Source organism: Stomoxys calcitrans, chromosome 2 (genome assembly GCF_963082655.1).
Source record: "Stomoxys calcitrans chromosome 2, idStoCalc2.1, whole genome shotgun sequence".
Taxonomy (NCBI): domain Eukaryota; kingdom Metazoa; phylum Arthropoda; class Insecta; order Diptera; family Muscidae; genus Stomoxys; species Stomoxys calcitrans.
In genome coordinates, this window is record NC_081553.1 from 36623670 (window position 1) to 36643267 (window position 19598).

Genomic DNA, 19598 nt, shown 5'->3' on the forward strand with positions numbered 1-19598 from the left:
TTGTACAAATGAGATATCTTTTTAATAACTCAGCCATGAGTATGCACTTACAAGGATTAGTACCAAGACATATTAACCCAGGTGCGGTACAGCAAACAGCTGAGTACAATTTTTTCTCACAAAATGCACTATCTGTCAAAAAGTTTTGGTTATGAGTGTGCATTATATTTGACAACCATAACACACATAACCAAGGAAAAATGGTGAGAACTGGTAGCACATTCAAAATCAGAGTTGAATCCCGTTTACACTGCTGTTTAAATCAAGATTTAATGGCTCGGTAATCTGTTTTTCCTTTATAAAATCAGCTGACGAGAGCCAACAGCCAAAAATATTGAATGCACTATCTGTCAACATCAGTGATTAGTGCAACTTTGATTTTGTGTATGTTACTATAATTCGCGCTAGTAACGTTTTGTGTGTGTGTGTAATGTTTCTTAATTATAACACTTGTTTGTTTTTTTTTTTTTTGCATGGAGTTTCAACTCGAAACCGAATATTGTGCCAGCCGAAAAAAAATAACAGTAATATTTTCTAAAGTGATTTTCATATGTTAGTTTCATTCGTATCACACTTTGTGTGGAACTTTAACAATGGCCAACTTTGACATCTCACTAGACAAGAACACATAATGTAATAGCTTCTTCATTGTCATATCAGTTTTTATTTGCAATATCATGTGTTACAGCCACATGATCAAAAGTTTTCAATTTTAAACGTGTAAATTACAAATTAAAACAATAACAATGTGAGAAAAGGAACAAACTTTGAAAAATTTTATCCAAACAAAGTATTGTATTTGACGTTCCAGTGAGATTTGGATACAACTCTGTAATTGGAAAATTCCATCAACCGGTCAAGTGACCTTACCTTCTTTAGTGAACCCTGAGTACAGTTTTAATAAAGAATTGATTTATGAAAAAAAAACAAACATTGTACATATTTATATAAATATATATTGGTTGCAACCTCTTTGTACTTTTCGGTAATTACTTTAATTCAAAAGCAAACGCTATCTTCGGCGGATATTTTAAAAACCGGACGCCCTTCAGTGGCGGCTTGGCTCTGAACAAGACCGATAGTAAACGGCGATAGAATCAGTCGGCTTGTGTCTCTGTTCTGCAGGTTTACGCGTCGGATTAAACAATTATTTTTTGGAAAATATCTGGGGAAAAGTTAAACACAGATTTGTGATAAACGTTGTTGGCTGTGAATGCCAAAGAAATTTGTTAAATATTTGTGTAATTATTAAAGAAATAACGTTTTAAGCCACGTCATTTCGCTGTTGATGCACTGCAACAGCAGCTCTAGACAAAAAATTGTTTCAATGTAATTTTTTCCTCCACGAACTATTGTTCCGCTCCAGAGACGTGTCGTAAGTTTTGCAAGTAAAAGGAAAAAACCATTAATGTGGTACCAATTAAATTCTATCGCTAAATATACAAAGATATAAATATAAAGGGAAACCCTTTTTCGTTTTCCAAACATTCTTGTCGGAGAAAAAGTGTTAATAGACTATGGTGGTGGTAGCTAGCAAAGAAAAGAAGTGATGAAAATCATGAATGGATAAAAGACGCCTTTGTTAATGCAAGAAGAGTTGCCAAATTCTATAAAATCCGTTTGGAAATCGGAGCAATTGTATTGCAATGGCAAGGCAACTACATTTTCAAGTCGGATATTTTCAAATTTGCCATTTTCCTTTGTTCTTTCTCGTTGTCTGTCGTGCCTGCCTCCATTGAAATTCAGTTTTTGTTGGTCGACGAGGAACATAGGGAAAATGCGAAAATTTGCAGTAAATGCAACCCTACAATGGCCGGTTTTTTGCATTTTTCCTTGACTCTGTTGTTCTGTTGCTTTTGGTCGATTTGGTACTTCCACACGCACGGGTACGGGTTGGTTGCTTTAGTGCAGTAGTTGGTAGTTTATAAAAATCAAATGGCATGTGCTAGAAGAGTGCAGCTATAGTGTACCGGTTTTAATTTTTGCAACTCTTCAGCCATCTTCGTGTTTTCGTTGAGAAAGAGGTGTGCAAAGAGTTGCCATAGAATTTAACATAAATATGGTTACCATATTAATTTTTTGTATCTCTTCCATCAGCCATCTTCGTCGTCGGCTTTGTAAAGTTTGTCAAACGGAGACAGTCATTTGTAGTGAATTTTTGTTCTTGTGTAAATTGTTCATTTTTTAATAATGCAAATATCATTTTTTACAAATATCACTTCGCAAAATGCTATGGACGTGTTGTTAAACATTTAATTTTCTCAAAGCAATATTTATGTAAGTAAACAGCATAAAAAACATTTCACACCACAAGAAAATAGCAACACCAAGCAAAGCAAGAAGAAAAAAAAAACGAACGGACAGTGGACGTTTTCAGAGGCGCGTTTATGTCTTCCTTCCTCTTTGCTTGTGTCATGTACTATGCTGCTGCTGCTGCTGCTGTCGTGCTATTGTCCGTGAAGTATGTGTGCGCGTGTGTTTTTATGTGTTTGTGTGTGTACAAAGCGCCAACTAAAGAAAGCTACTAAATCTAGATTGAAGATTGGCCATTAATACAAATCGTAAATATTAATGTGCATCGCAATTATTGTGTGAGTTTACCCCAACCCCTCTTGCAAATAGGTCATTCTGTTGGTAATACATGACGCGAGTTGATCGATCTCCATATATGCATGTTTGCTTGTGAGTGTGAGTAGTTTTGTTTTAGCTGACTGACCCCTTTTTTCTGCAAGCGATGGGTTTAGTTCCCGAAGTTTAAAATTCTATACATATCACTTTTGCTTTTTCTTTGCATGTTCCAAGTTCATGACCTTCTATACAACATCATTCTGAGAAAAGTATGGCCTTGATAGAAGAGGAGGAGGGACGAATCTAGGTAGCTGGTGTGGTAGCAAGGAGGGATGAGCTCAAGTAGCAGAATTGATTGCAAGATGGTGTAGTTTAATTATGGAAGCGGCAAAGATATTCATGTGCTTATTTATTTTATAACTTCAAAGTACTTGATGGGTTTCGCTAAATGTCAGAGAGCATGCATGGTCGATGGTAAACATTTTTCTCTAATTGGTGGTCAATAATCTAACGTGTCGCCTTATTTGTGTAGCTGCAACCCTTTTAAATTCTAAAATTGATACGCACAGTTGTTTCTTGTTTTTGTAAGACAATCGTCGCTAAGGGTTTCTTGTCTCGTTTATGTTTTGCTTTTACTAATATGTGCTTTGAAGTTTTGATTGCCTTTGGGGCGCATCAAATCATATTGTTTGCTTTCTTATTTCTTCGTTGGGTTTGCCGTTGGTTTTTTTTTTTGGTGATAAAACTACATGGCAAAACCGACATCCTTATGTTGAAATTTAGGTACATGATAGAAGGAAAGAACAGTTTTTTTTTTGGTAAGATTTTGTAAAGTTTTAAATTTTTTTTAGCAGATTAACGCCTTGTAGAACCAATTATCCACCTGTATACGTTTTCTATTGGCTAGCACACATAGAGAAACAAATCGCTTTAATGACTCATTCACTGCAATCCTAAAATATCTCCATATAGAATGTTTCCTCCAATTTCCCATTGCAGGGAAATCATTATGTCTTTAGTGTCAGTGCTAATTATGATAAACTGTGGTTCACTGTCAAGCCCCCTAGGGGGGGTTTACGGGCCTTCGCCCCAAAAATTGACTTCAGTTTCTTGTCAGGGGTCAGGTAAAGTTTGAATTGTATGACCATTGAATCCCACATTAGATGCCAGTAATTCGAATGTATATTTGTTGAACAATGTGGATTAAGATTTTGTGGCGGAAATCTTGAAATTGCTTGCAGCGAAATAAGCGGCAAGAGCGATAACGTAGACTTTTACCAGCTTGGAGACATAAAGCAAACGTCTTGTATGATGCGATCTTGATGGAAAAGCACAGGGAATAAGTTGTAGTTGAATAGTGCGAAATTTATTACCCTAGCTCGATATCTCAGATATGACTTCTTCATAACAACAACAATAATTCGTGATTGCGCCTTGAGGATTGTGTAACAGTTTTGAAAGCTTTCGATATTTCAAGCTCTATGAAACCGTCCTGTGGCATAGGTTGTCCCGGCTTTAATGGCATACCAAGCAGTCATCTTGCTATGTAATCTTGTTCTTATTCTCATCTCCCTGTACATCCAAATTCTTCAGTAACAGTCTAGATAGATATTAGATATTGCACGGTATGATGTTTCATGAAAGTAAATTCCTCACGTCCACTTCCTGTACGATCCTTATATATTGGGTTGCCCAACAAGTAATTGCGGATTTTTCATATAGTCGGCGTTGACAAATTTTTTCACAGCTTGTGACTCTATAATTGCTTTCTTTCTTCTGTCAGTTATCAGCTGTTACTTTTAGCTTGCTTTAGAAAAAAAGTGTAAAAAAAGTATATTTGATTAAAGTTCATTCTAAGTTTTATTAAAAATGCATTTACTTTCTTTTAAAAAATCCGCAATTACTTTTTGGGCAACCCAATAGTTCATTGTAATACTGACATTTGTAGAAGCTTCAGATGTTAGTTTATCACCCACAGCTGATCACGTTTGCAAAGTAATCTGTAAGTAAGACAGTATGACTATAGATCCGGGTGTTAAGGTAGGACAAGTTCGAAAATGCCCCATCATTTACCGGTTACATCTAACTGAAACTAACTGACTTTTTGGTTTACCTGGTGGTTATAAACCCAGTATATCCTTTGCGTTTAAGGTTTAATTATGGCTTAATATACTTCATATGTTTCAGTCTTTTATCTGCTTGTCTAACATAGTACTTGGATATATCGTTTTAATGGATTCCCTGCTGTATTGCTACTAAGGTTAGAAGAGGATCTAGTTGACGACCTAATTTGGAAAGTTCTTTCTTACTCACTCTCTCTCACGAACCTTGACTGGAATATACACGATTGCAATGCTACTCTCCGCTTGCGATACAATCATCATTTACGCCCAGCCCAGGAAGCTTTACAGAGCTTGATATGTTCGCTGTGAGAAAAACGACCGAACCGATACCTCAACTAATCTGGGAGTTGACCGTAAACACCTTGTTGTCGTGTCCCATCAACGGAACTCCATCGTTCGTGTCCGAACTACACGGGAATCCGACATCAAACGACAGATGGAATGTCGTGGGGGAAAGCATTTGTTTTTGTTGTTGTAGCCACATTTAATATGGAGGTGGCCATCCTCGTCAAGCTCCCGATCGAGCATCAAAGGCAATCTGTATTTGTGCCGGTGCCGCCCGGGCTCTCACTGAGGTTCTCCGCTTGATACCGCTGATTATCCGCGACTGCCGTTGCAGCTACTCCGTATGGAGCATTCCACTATTTGCAACCTGTGGATGCGCCCTATAGCTCGAAGTCAAGCTTCTCGTGACAGCAATTAACACCACACAGATCGAATCTCAATGTTCCAGCCTGTGTGGTGCTCACAACTATCCCGTGCAGTGCGCGGGCGCGGGTATGCGTTGGTTATCGTTAGTTATCATATTTCTTAAAGGTCACCGCAGAGCTTGGCATATCAGCCGATGACACTGAATGTTTGGGTTCGAGTATTGGCGAAAACATAATTTTTTTTCCAACGGTGGTTTTCCCTCCTGCGACATTTGTGAGGTACGATTCCATTCATAGGAGCCAAGCCTCGGCTATATAAGTTAGGTTAGTTTGAAAAGAGGTTACGGATATTCATTCACCCCATGCTAGTAGTCCTATGTTTCCTAATATGATACCGAAAGCTTTACTGATCTTCTTTTTTCTTCCTTTCAATATTAGCCTCGTCATCTTACGATCCGTATGTCCTCATAGGATTTTGGTTGTCCCACCGACCGTTTCGCTGTTCCACAGTGCTACACGTTCGTCCCCCACGCCCTTAACTCAGACTGCGCCTAAAGGCTTCGGCCTAACCAAGTTTATTGACGGCAGTCTTCAGGTCTTCTGGTCTTGTCCGCTCTTTTATTATCCCTGTTCCGCTATGACCCGGCAACCAAACGTTGCGGATAGTGCTATCTCAGAGAAGTTGTTAATTTCCTTGCACTCCAAGACTTTTTGCGACCTTACGGTCCTGGTTGTTATTCCTTGATGGACAGTTTACTGTCCGTAATTCTCCCTTATATTCATGTCATGGGGTGCACAATTTATCTACCTGTTCCTTATCATCCGGTCCACCCAGTAGTGATCTAACGATTAGATCAGTGTGTCGGTCCTCACATTGTTGAAAGTCCCCTCGATGTGAGCCATGCTCTTCATCATGGTATCCACAATACGTTCCATGGTTTTGAGTAGAAAGGACGTAGGGCTTATAGGTCTATAGGCATTTGGTGTCGCATAACTTACCTTGTCGGTCTTGGGTATAAAAACCACCCTTGCCTACTGCCAGGTTTCGGAGTATATGCAAGTGACATAAATGGTGTGAAGCCATCCGGCTATGAAAAGAAGGTCCCTTTTCATTGAGCTAAAATTTTAATCGGACAGCACTCATTGATATGTGAGAAGTTTGCCCCTGTTCCTTAATGGAATGTTTGTGCAGAAATTTGCATTTTGAATATTCCTTGGAAGATGCCAAAGAATATGCGCATTTCCATATGCTCTGTCTTTTCAGCTTCCGTGAGCGCTCTTTCTTGCGGCTGCGTAAGCCTCAATCGCCTTAATAAAAATAACATTAGCTATGGGGGGGTAAGCGAGCACTACCGCTGCCATTTCGATGCAACACTGAATGCAAAAGCTTCTCTTTCTCTATCATCTTCTTTTCCATTTCCACCATAGAGTGCTCCATGTGCTATAATACTGGCGTACATCCATAGCACCAACATAGATTTGAGGCGGCAAAGGTTCCCCAGTTTTTTTTTTTGCGAATCGTTGTTTTGTTGTTGTTGTAGCAGTTTGTTGTATACTGAGGTGGCAGCCCTTGCCGATGAAGGACTCCATCGGGCCAATCCGGTACGTACAACCCGCTGCTATGTAATTTGTTCCGACACATGTATTATGCACCGGTAGCATATAAGCGCGAAATTCTATGTTACGTCTCCATGATAGTTAAGAATCCAGTATAACCCCTAAATACTTGGCATACTCAGAGCCCCGTCCATGACGATACAGGTATCACCACATCATCTGCATATTCAATCATTTTGAGCCTCATGTGGTCAAACCTGCTATCTCACCATTGCTAGCTATAGTAATGGTGAGATTGCACCTTGAAATCAAGCGAAAGTTGCTGTTTTATTTTGGTACTGTATACAGAAGCCTTAAAGGACAAAAATAAAACATAAATAATGTATCCAATACAAGCCTGTTTGTTAGACATCAGATGGTAACACGATTTGCCAGCCGGTCAAAATAATAGGAGGAAAAAAATGAAAATATTTGTAAAATGTATAAATAAAATTGCAAAACATATGTGGGCACAGAAGTGAAATAATATGTATTAATATTACTAAACTAAATTTCCCATGAACATTCCATCAAGGAACAAGGGATACTTCTCTCATACTAATTAGTGCAGTCCGATTAAAGTTTAAGCTCAATGATGAGGGGCCTCCTTTTTTATGCCGAGTTCGAACGGCGTGCTGCATAGCGACACCACTTAGTTGAGATCCGGCACGGGATAGCTGTGAGAACCACACAAGCTGGAACATTGAGATCCGATCTGTGTGGTGTTCATTGCTGTCACGAGAATCTCAGCTTCGAGCTACCGGGCGCGTCTCCAGGTTGCGGATTGTGGAATGCACCATCCGGAGTAACTGGAACTGCAGTCGCGGACAAATAGCGGTGTCGAGTAAAGAGTCTCAGTGAGAAGTCGGGCGGCACCGGGTCTTGCACAAATACTGAGTGCATATGATGCTCGATATGACAAGGCGAGTTATTGGCACCAATGGCCACCCTGTTCCCGCGGCCATCAGTCCTTTGGACCGGAACGAGCTTGCTTACCTGCAGGAGCTTGGCGATTATCGCCACCTCCACATGAAAATGTGGTTACAACAACAACTTGGTAGAGAAGATTTAACATGGCAGGATACCTCACAAATGTTACCAACATTAGTAAGGGGAAAAGCACATCTGAAAATTTTTCTGATGTTCACGCCGGGATTTGAACCCAGGCGTTCGGCGTCATAGGCGGACATACTAACCTCTGTGCCGCGGTGGCCTCCTCACCTAACTTTATAAAAAAAAATTGTTTTAAATATTATTCTACCATTCACAATAGAGGTATTTCTGCAGGTGGCCACACTAAATTGTGAAAAACATCTTGGCAATACTGAATACAAATGTCGTACATACGCTTGCACTGGTAATTTATTGAGAACTTTGTTGTGCTGAATAGGTGTCATTTTCACACAATTTTAGTTGCACTGCACTATATAGTACTATGGCAAACCTAACAGAAATGTTCCCTCTTCCATTACGTAAAAGTACTGTTTACAAGAGTACAAATGTTATTAATTATTAAAATCGGTGGTGTTGGATAACAAAAAATTCCGACATTTAACCATTTTGGGTTACACCACCATGATAAAATAGAGGGTATATTAAACAGTCTCAGTCGCAGATAACATAGTTATCTGCTTTATCGATTTAAGTCGTTGGGAAATGAAAATGGGTTTTCACCGATTCATATTTCGATTAAACTTCCATAAAAACCAATCAAAGGCGTATTTATAAGTTGGCCGCATTGGCGAATTGCTACAACGCATATTTTTTGGGAACTTTATATGTCAAAATTTGTGAACAGGGCGAGTAATGTTCAATTCGCCTTGACATTTAAACTTTTCGGCTAATTTGCTTCGACCAATCAGAGCAAGAGAAAAAAGTTTATTAATTTTTGAGTGTCAAGCAAGAAAAAAATGTTTAAATGTTAAAAATTCCAATTAGCTTCAGTGGTTTTACCCACAAAACCCCCAAGATGGCAGGCTTAAATAGTGCCAAGTGAATTCTAATGTTGATAGGCGGGATAATTAACGTATGGATCAAATAGGAAGATTGTGGTAAGATTTCAATCACCACAAGGTGGGGTTGTGTACACATTTTTGGCTTTTGGATATCTGTGAGATTTTCAGGTCATTGGAAAAGGACGGTTAAAATGTTGTTGGCAATGGGCTTCACGTAAACCCCCGAAAGATCAAGTTGGTACTATTCACCAATCCTAGGTAACTTGGAATGTTCAGGGGACCTCTCCTAGATGTAATGGACATTCCCCCTTCAATAATGAAAATTCTGAAAAGCCATTGCAATGCCAGGACTTTGACCTTGCGCTGGACACATGGCGGACTTAAGCTTGATTTGTGGGGATGAGGAGGAGTCATAGACGGTTGAGCACCTATTATGGGACTACCATGAAATTGAGACAGTAGGTGCAGGATTATGTGTACACAAACACGTATTTTCCTGTCTAAATTATATTCGTGCAGTGGTCATTTCGCCATTCTTGACTACTATAGCTTATAATGGCATATTGGAGAGAACTTCTCTAGACCGCCTGGCCGTTTTGTTACGCATGTTTGCTCTTAATCTTCTTCATTCTAATGTCTGACATAAATATTTACAGTGTTCTTCTGCGCATTTTGAATCTTTCGGGGGCGACACAAGGGACCTAAGTTCCCTGAATGAGGTCGTTAGACGCGTGTCATTATATACCCTTAGTTTTAAAACCATAACAGTAGCAAACACAATTTATAAAGTATTTATTTTGAAGTTTATATTTTTGTACGGCGAATTCAAAAATAAATTGACACATCAGCTGGGTTGATGCGGCCACCTGGTATATACGCCTTGGGACTATGCTTATTGACATTGAAAATTTGGTAATTTTGTCACCGACATGATTGACATTGACATTTACTAAATTTTTGAATTTTACTAAAATTTTGAATCTTATTAAACTTTATTCTAATACTATACTTTCCGTTTTGTTCTCTCGCATTTTTTCTTTTCGTTTCAGTAAACCTTCAAAAGTCCGAAAGAGCCTGACATTTTTTCAAATAAACAAAAGAAGAAATATACCAATATCGTTTATATTACTATTTAAAAACCTAATTATTTTGTAAGTAACGTCTATCAAAGTAAATGAATATAAATAAATATCCACAGCAACGAGTGATTGACTTCGACGACAGAGATAGAATTTCTTCAGAAGAAGCATATTGAGATTCCATATGTCAAACAAAAGAAATAGTAACCAAAACAAAAAATAACTTGTTTTCTCCAAGAGAAAGTATGAAACTTTAGCTAGCTATGCTTTTTGAAAAGACCAACCCCAACCCCAAACGATAATGCAAATTTAAGACACTCCTTATAGAGTTGTAGATTAATTTAAAATACAACAGCAATAACAACAACAATCGAAATAATTCCTGGGCATCTGATAAAGAAAGGCACAACAACTGCGCCCTTAAAAACTTTGGCACCAGTCTTTCTGCGAGAACAGAAAAAACAGCGGGGGTACAGCTCCCAAACGCCCGAGCCACAACGAGTTAGACAAAAAATTAAGCAAACTATATAGAGGCGTGACGTGTATTCTTTGTCTTAAGTATAAAGAAACTGCACTATCAAAGTATTCGAATAATATAAAACAAAGGAATATACTCTCTCACTAACCATATACCACACACATATTCATATATCAGTAGTTGCAACCTGCCTTCAACAAGCACCGGCCGGCAACAATTCCAATTGTATTCCATAAGAGCAGTCTAGAATAGGAGCCATATGCTGTATCATCTATACTTTCTTTAATATATGTATAATGTACATGTATATATAGATATGTAGAAGTGTGTTTGTTGTGCGTTATATGTATTGAGACGTGTTTGTTGCTAATCGGCATCATATTAAAATTTTCCTCGTTCGTTCGAAGAAGAAGAAGACAATTGAAAACCGAACGCTTTAGCAAGGAGCAAGAGTTCGTTCCTTAAAAGGGTGCAAAAATCATCTTGACAAGTTTTACTACATCAATAATACGCCACCGCCAAATCATACAAAAATTTAAGGTGATCAATCGATCGATGAAAAGATTAATTGAGTTCAAAAAGGAGCAATATCAACATAAGAAAGCTACAACAACGTTATATACATACATATATACATAAAATAATTCTATAAACATATGCTACATACATCTATATATAATTTTACAAAAACATCATATTTTTATTGTGAAACAGCAATCATACAACAAAAACAACTTTAAAAAAAAATCATCCATTCGTTAACAACCAACCTACTTTATCCATTAGCTCCTAAAGAAAACAAAGGCTGCTCCTGTCCCTTAGGAAATCAAAAAAAAAAATCGACAACAACCACAACAAGTATAGAAACAATACTATAATCAACACCAACAACAACAGCAACAGCAAGTAAAGCTCAGGGGAATTCAAGAAAAACAAAAGTTGTAACATCAGCAAAACATTTTAGGATAGTAAGAGAAAAAAAGAAGTAGAGAAACAAAAACAAAACAAGCAAAATAGCTTAAGGAACTTCAAAACGACAACAACAACAAAACAAAATTAAACATTAATTACTATTATAGCCAACATAAAACGAACGGCGTATAGTCGTTTTTAGATAGTGTAGCAAAATCAGTTATCAAAATTGAAGCCATCCATCCATCTCTAATCACTTTTAACAACTACCACTACAAGAAAAACAACATTCAACCCTACATACGTTGAAAATTCAAACTTCAGCCAGCAATACCACAAAATCGAAGATATTAACACCACCACAACAACAAAATGGACGAATCACAGCCGAAAACGTTGTATGTCGGGAACTTGGATACGTCCGTACAAGAGGACCTACTAGTTGCTTTATTTAGTCAAATGGGTTCAGTAAAAAGTTGTAAAATAATCAGAGAACCCGGCAATGATCCCTATGCTTTCATTGAATATGCCACGTATCAATCAGCCACCACAGCCTTAACAGCCATGAATAAACGTTTATTCCTGGACAAGGAAATTAAGGTAAATACTCTACACACGTACTGACTGCCCAAATATATTCAAACTTTTTTTTTTCTTTTTTGTCCTTTACTTTTTACCCCCAAAGGTTAATTGGGCCACTAGTCCTGGCAATCAGCCTAAAACAGATATTAGCTCTCATCATCATATCTTTGTGGGCGATCTAAGTCCTGAAATTGAAACTGAAACCTTGCGTGAAGCATTTGCTCCCTTTGGAGAGATCTCTAACTGCCGCATTGTACGTGATCCACAGACTATGAAATCCCGAGGCTATGCCTTTGTCTCATTTGTTAAGAAAGCCGAAGCCGAGAACGCCATACAAGCGATGAATGGCCAGTGGATAGGTTCACGTTCAATACGTACCAATTGGTCGACACGAAAATTGGCACCTCCCCGTGAGAATAGTAAAGCGAATACAGGCGGTGGCGGAGGCGGTGGCCTGAAAACAAATTCAAGACCAACATTCGAAGAGGTATACAATCAGTCCAGTCCAATGAACACTACAGTTTACTGCGGTGGCTTCCCGCCCAATGTGATTACCGATGAACTTATGCACAAGCATTTCATGCAGTTCGGTCCCATACAAGATGTACGCGTTTTCAAAGACAAAGGTTACGCCTTCATTAAGTTTGTTTCAAAAGAATCTGCTGCACGTGCTATCGAGCATATACACAATTCGGAAGTACATGGTAGTAATGTGAAATGTTTCTGGGGCAAGGAGAATGGTGGCATCAATCCTGCTGTAGTTAATGATAATCCCATGAATAATATGGCAGCAGTGTCAGCGGGTGCAGCAGCGGCGGCCGCAGCCGCTGCCGCTGGAGCAATGATGGGTCCAGGCGGTATGCCAACCACACAACAACAAGCAGCTGCTGCCGCCGCCGCAGCAAATGCTGCGGCTGCTGCAGGCGGCACGATACCAGGCCAAATGATGACACAACAACAGCTTGCCGCAGCTGCTGCTGCAGTCCAGTATCCTTATGCAGCGTATCAGCAAATGAGTTATTGGTATCCACCAACTGTAAGTGTTTATACAAAATTTTATCAAATTTAGTGTAAAGCGTATATGTATATAATTGTGGAGTCTTAAATTGGGTATATTGAAATCGTGGCCAAACGAGTCACGAACGGTGGTTGAGGAAAAATCTTTAAAATGATTAAAAATAACAAGGGATCCTCAGGAAGGTCAAAAAGGCCACTCTTGCTAAACACCCGAGTGGCTTGGTTATAACAATTACATTCCAGTACTTTATGGGTATGCCTATAGCGACATGCAAGCCCACCATAGGATGGGCACATATATTAATCTGGTCATTTCGATTGTAACATATCGATACATTGATTGGGACTCAATAAAGTGTATATAAAGTCTACATATTTGTTACCGTCTTGACATTCAGAGCCGATTAGATGTGTCTGTTCAAACAAAGAAGATATCCGTTGGTAATTTTGCACTTGTACTTTTTATTGATGTAGTATATACATAAAGGTGGGTCAATTTTTCAATCTGCAAAGCTTTTATCGAAACCGGCAACTATAGCAATTTCTAAAGCAGAGTTTACATGGCACATCATGATCGTACTCATCGTGTGTACGTGTTGATTACAGATTTTGCCTAAAACGGTACATCAATTTTTTCTTTTCTTTGATTTTATTTAATTTTCCAACATTTACTTCTCATTTCTTAACCTTATTTGTCACAGAACGTATTTTTCAATATCTGGTAACCGATAGAGGTCATTCATCTAAAAAATAGTCAAATGATTTTGATTTTTCAGCCATGACTGTTGGTTATGTGTACATGTGACGAATACATCTTTGTTTTCACCAATACTATCACAATGACCATACATCAGATGTGCCATGTAAACTCAGCATAAGAAATTTTTCTATGATATTATAGTTCTAAAATCAAAATCAAGGTTCCGGGATTTAGCGACAAAGTCCGTCCGTCGCGTGGTACCTTTATATGGAAGCTCTATGCAAGTATTAACCGAATTTAAGGAAAATTTAGCACACTCTTTCAGGATCAATACCACATTCTATAAAAAATTTCATCCAAATCGGCTAGAAATTTTTTTCTCAAAACAAAAATTTGCCCATGAACGAACATTCCATTAAGGAACAGGGGCAAACTTCTCACATATCAATGAGTTCTATTGGATTCAAGTTTTAAGCCAAATGATAATTGGTCTAATTTTTATAGTAGTATTGATTATGGAAAAGAATAGCTGTGAGCAACAAACAAGCGGGAACATTGAGGTCCGATCTGTGTGGTATTCATTGCTGTCTCGAGAAGCTTATCTGCGAGCTACCGGGCGCGGATAGTGGAATGCTCCATCCGGAGTAGCTGCAACTGCAGTCACGGACAATCAGCGGTATCGAGCGGAGAGTCTCTGTGAGAGGTCGGGTGGCACCGGCTCTTGCACAAATACTGAGTACCTATGACAAGGCGAGTTAATGGCGCCATTAAATAACCAATGGCCACCTTGTTCCCGCGGCGATCTGTCCTTTTGACCGGAACGAGCTTGCTCACCTACCTACAGAAGCTTGACGTGGATCGCCACATTCACATGAAAATGTGGTTACAACAATAGAAAAAGAACAGACAGGCAAATGATTGGAATGGATATACGGACAGACGGATATAGTCAAGTATAATTCAACAGTTTCTTCTGAGCGTAAAATATAAACTTGTTACGCACGGAAACTAGGAAGCTATATATGGATCTATATACTCTTGGGCAAATTAGACGCAGATTTTTTGATAACACTTTGACGGGTTTTCTTTTTTGGTCCACACAAATTAAGCCACCCTAATATACATACATACAAAATGGTCCTTCGATTAGACTTGTTGAGCCACTGGAAGTCGCAATTGTTATCCGATTTTGCTGACATTTTGTATGTAAAGTACATGTCAAATAAGATAATTTCGAGCCCTTCCCGCAAAAATGATGTAAGCGACAATGTTCAGAACAAAGATGTTTTGCGCAAACGTCTCGTTTTCCCTTTATAATGCCCTGAAAATGGCTCGTTTTTCTTTTCCAACATTTGAAATTTTTACACTTTTATGACACTTGAAATTTTTACTGAATCCAATAAAAATCGTTTCACATTAAGACATAGCACCCATGCATGTGTAACGCCTTATTTTCACTTCTAGAGCCTTTACAGACCATTTTATTTATCTGTACGAAATCATATCTCTGAAATATTTCATCAAAATCAGAATAAGTCAAATTCTAACAAAATCGGTGCAGATTCAAATAAAGCCATCATGACTGGTATCGCCTAATTAAAACTTAAATTGTATGTGTAATGCAATAGGAGGCTACCGTAGCGCAGAGGTTAGCATCTCCGCCTATGACGCTGAACGCATGGTTCGAATCCTGGCGAGACCATCAGAAAAAATTTTCAGCGGTGGTTTTCCCCTCCTAATGCTGGCAACATTTGTGAGGTAATATGCCATGTAAATCTTCTCTCCAAAGAGGTGTCACACTGCGGCACGCCATTCGGACTCGGCTATAAAAAGGAGGCTCCCTATCACTGAGCTTAAACTTGAATCGGGCTGCACTCATTGATATGTGGAAAGTTTGCCCTTGTTCCTTAGGGAAATATTGCATTACTATCCCATAATTTTCTTGTTTTGCAAATGCAAAACGGTATAACTACTTTTTTAGAAATAATTTGTTATAAAACATATGTAAACAAACCTTAAATGACGCTTTGATCAAAATCAGTTTCGCTCTCATTTCATAAGGGTATATGGTACAGCTCTGATATTTTGAGAGGTGACATAATTCGACATCCTCCTTCGCTATCCATAAAAAATGAAACCCGAAAAAATGCCGCTTACATCATTTTCGCGAAAAGGGCTCGATTTCTTTACATTTTTAGCAGAATTCATGGGAAGGGATCTCAAGATTCGGCCCGACCAAACTTAGCACATTTTAAATTATTTTGGGTAAGTTTTGAAAGGCAACGGATAACAAATGGTTACAAATTGGGGACTGCAAATGCTCCACGATTAGCAGAGTCTATGTCGTTTTGTTCCCAAGATTCTGCCCGGCCGAACTTTGTGAATACTATCTCTTGTATGGCATAAGGAATCTGTGAATTCAATGTAAAAGTAACTAATATTCGTCTTTTTACTGGACTATCAAAACTGTTGATGCTAGGTACTGAGATGTTTTTCTAAAGTATATGTATCAGAGAGTGAAATAAGAAAATAAGAGTTGCCCAACATTTTTTTTTATATTGCGGATTTTCAATTCTTAATTTTAATTCAGGTCTTTTAGATCGCAAACAATCCTTTATGGCACCATTTTATTAACTCAATTTCAGTGTTGGTTATAAAATTATTTATTTTACGTGATTTTCTGTTTCAGGGATACCCAGCAGCGCAAATGCAAACTCAATATATGCAACAAGGCTATTATCCTTACGCCTACACCACAAGTGCGCAACAGGCGGGAGGCATGAGTGAGTTTCTTAATATACATTGCCATCGATTCTTTAAATAATTAAAAAAAAATCCTATTATTGTAGCTACCGGTTATAGAATGGTTCAGCCAAATCTTACTTGGGGAGTACCGGGAACAGTTGTACCTGGTGTAACAGCAGCAGCCACGGCAGCAGCAAATGGTTCACTGGCGCCACAAATGATGTATAGTGCCGCATTGCCACAATATCAAACCCAATGAAGCTACTAAACCGGCATGTTTTGTAAACAAATTTGTTAAGTTCCAAACAAGACAACAGAGAGAAGAGATTTATAGGAGTGTTGCTGCTTTGCGGCAGCCAACAAAACAATGTTTTTTGTGGGGGCTGCTGCTAACGAACAAATGTGATGTGTAAACTAACTATTAAGTGAGAGTAAAACAAAAACAATAAGGAAAAACTTAGTTGCGGCCAAAAAACAAAAAAAAAAAACAAAATAAAAACAAAAACAAATGAAATACATTTCAATGCTACCACACAATTGACGTTGCTCGCTCCTTCAAACACATTTGTTTAAAACAACAACAACTTCAAACACAAACATGCATACAACATACCCCTCCCCCCACACACACTGCAACAATACACATACGCTGCACACACAAGATAAAAAAACAAGAACAACTATTGACATGATGGGACTTCAATTTTGTGTGCGAGTGGCGCGGTGTGCGATTGTGGGCGCATCCGAATTGATCAACTCAGCCAACAATCAATATATATATATATATATATACTTATATATATGTATTATTTTTAAGTGTGAGTGAGTGCGTGAAAAATGCAAAAATCACTAACATAAATCTCTCGCTATATTCCTTGATTGTTTGCGAATAATACATTACAATACATAGACATTAAATCCCTACAACAACCAACACCACCAAACCCATTGTACATCGAACGCAAAAAACTATACAAATTCATAGCCATAGGCAGATGGTGATGATGCACATCTATGCTAATAAAATCCCATAGACCAGACTAAGAGGCAGCCAAAGCGCCGGCTAGACATTTCCATAATACCCACATGCAATTTGTCATTTGCTATTGTTATTACTCTAGATAAAATATCACATTCTCATTGTGGGAGAGGAGAGGAAGAGCAAAAACAAATGTGGGACAAGTGGTCGTTTATGAAATTTATCGACTGTTTAAAATGAAACGGCGGAGAAAATAAAGCTAAAGTACAAGAGAATTGTTGCATTTCATTCTCCCTATTTTCTCTCTCCCTCTCTCACATACACACAAACACACACAACACAACTAAACAGTCACACTCACAAACTACAAGCCATTCATTTCAACCAGCCACACTACACTTCGATTAATATGTATTTTGAAAATGTCGCCGTATATCTTGTAATATTCGCTTACAATCTCAAATCATAAAAAAACCCATAGAAGTTAGGTCGTTGTTAATTAAATTATATTTAAAATAAAACAAGAATAATTATAATAATAAAAACAAACAAAAAATATAAAACAAATTTGCAAAGAAAACTTTATTGTAAACAAACAACAACAAAAAGTCTACAAACATGTAAGACGAGACACAACTTTAAGTGATTGGTGATAGTGAGAGGGAAACTAAAAAAATCTATCACTTCGTCCTTTGTCCCTCCCTCCCTACTACCTTCCCAGAGAAAACAAAAACAAAACAAAAATCAAGAAAGAAAAAAATGTCGTTATCATCTCATTTCTTTGCTTAGCAAACGAGAAAAAAGGAAAATACAACAAAAACAGTTTATTAGTCATAAAAAACGTAAAATATTTTTTCTACAACAAAAAACAAAACATTTAATATTTATGTATCGAAAACAAGAGGATAAAACAAACAAACAAAAAAACCACTTACTTTTGTGTGAGGCAACCAAAACACCAAGAAAGGAAGTAATCAAGAGGATTTAACACAACAACAACAACACATACCACATACAAAAGGAAAAGAAAAAAACAATTAAAATTAAGCAACTACTCAAATAAAAACCGAACAGAACGTTTGTAACGTCGAAAACAACAAGCAAAACAAAAAACAAAACAAAAACAAATGACTGGGATTTTAATCTCTCTAAAAAATAAAATCCAAAAAACCATACATATATATATAAATTTATTGTTGAAATAATGATGATAATTTATTTTATTAAAAAATCTTAGGATGAAGTTAGTAAGAAACCACAAAACCCAGAGAAGAGCGATGATAAACAAAATCGAAGCAAAACTCACTAATCCATAAAGAAAATAACAAGAAAAACCAATCTATATATTTAAGAAACGCCATTTTTAGCGTTAAAAATCTGAGAAAAAATTGAAATAGAAAAAAAAAATCAACTAAAAAACTGAAAAATGAATGCGTTTTATGTAAAAAAGAACAAAAAATAAATAAAAAATTCATGAAAAACGTACATTACCAAATTTGGTTGTTATTTTTCTTATTTTTTCTTTATTGACAACAATAAAACAATTTCTAATCAGCCATATATTAAACAATAATTAACATTAAAATAAAAAAAATAGTTTTTCCACATTTAATAATTAAGTGTTTGATGATTTGCAATAATTTTGAACATTCGAAGCTGCAAATTTCATCTGAAGACAAAGCCTACGATAAAACGCTTCGTTAGGGTAATCCGTTAGTGAAAGTAGTTAGTAATCAGCATCAGATTAGATTTTGCAATCTCCATATTTATAAGGTCATATATGGCTGTCATCAAATCGAATAAAAACTGAAAATTGCCCCCAGTGATTGGAAGACATGCATGTTTGTTGGGGCTGGCAAAATATCGATAATCGCAGCATTCGATATTTTGAATAATAAGTATCGATATTATTAAAATTAAAAGTGACCTTCGGGATATCGACTTTTAAAGAAGCAATATCAATGCACAGGCCAAATAAAACGAAATTTAATAAAATTAGTTGGAAGATATGAGAGAAATCATTGCACGAACCTGCAGATCAATTGGGACCAATCGGATGAAAATGTCGCCCTCTATAAGTGTAATGCATCTTAAAGCATATATATTCGGAATCAGATGGTTTATTTTTTATTAGTTTTGCAAAAAGTATCGATAGGAAAAATATCAATCGATATTCAGACAAAAATAAAACAGATAGTCCCATCGATATTATGC

The 19598-nt window shown here is 37.4% G+C and overlaps 1 protein-coding gene and 1 long non-coding RNA gene across 2 annotated transcripts; one reads left to right on the top strand and one right to left on the bottom strand.

Moving 5' to 3' along the window:
* The first annotated feature begins 1101 nt into the window (after positions 1-1101).
* LOC106089323 (nucleolysin TIAR) lies at positions 1102-18869 on the top strand. Its single transcript, XM_013255140.2, has 5 exons — positions 1102-1375; positions 9942-11961; positions 12047-12979; positions 16350-16443; positions 16510-18869. The coding sequence occupies exons 2-5, from the start codon at positions 11734-11736 to the stop codon at positions 16662-16664; spliced, it is 1410 nt and encodes a 469-aa protein (XP_013110594.1). The 5' UTR covers positions 1102-1375; positions 9942-11733; the 3' UTR covers positions 16665-18869.
* Positions 9668-9987, bottom strand: LOC131995045 (uncharacterized). Its single transcript, XR_009397096.1, has 2 exons — positions 9902-9987; positions 9668-9841 (listed from the first exon to the last, which is right to left on the bottom strand). It is a non-coding gene; the product is annotated as an uncharacterized LOC131995045 (long non-coding RNA).
* Positions 18870-19598: the final 729 nt, after the last annotated feature.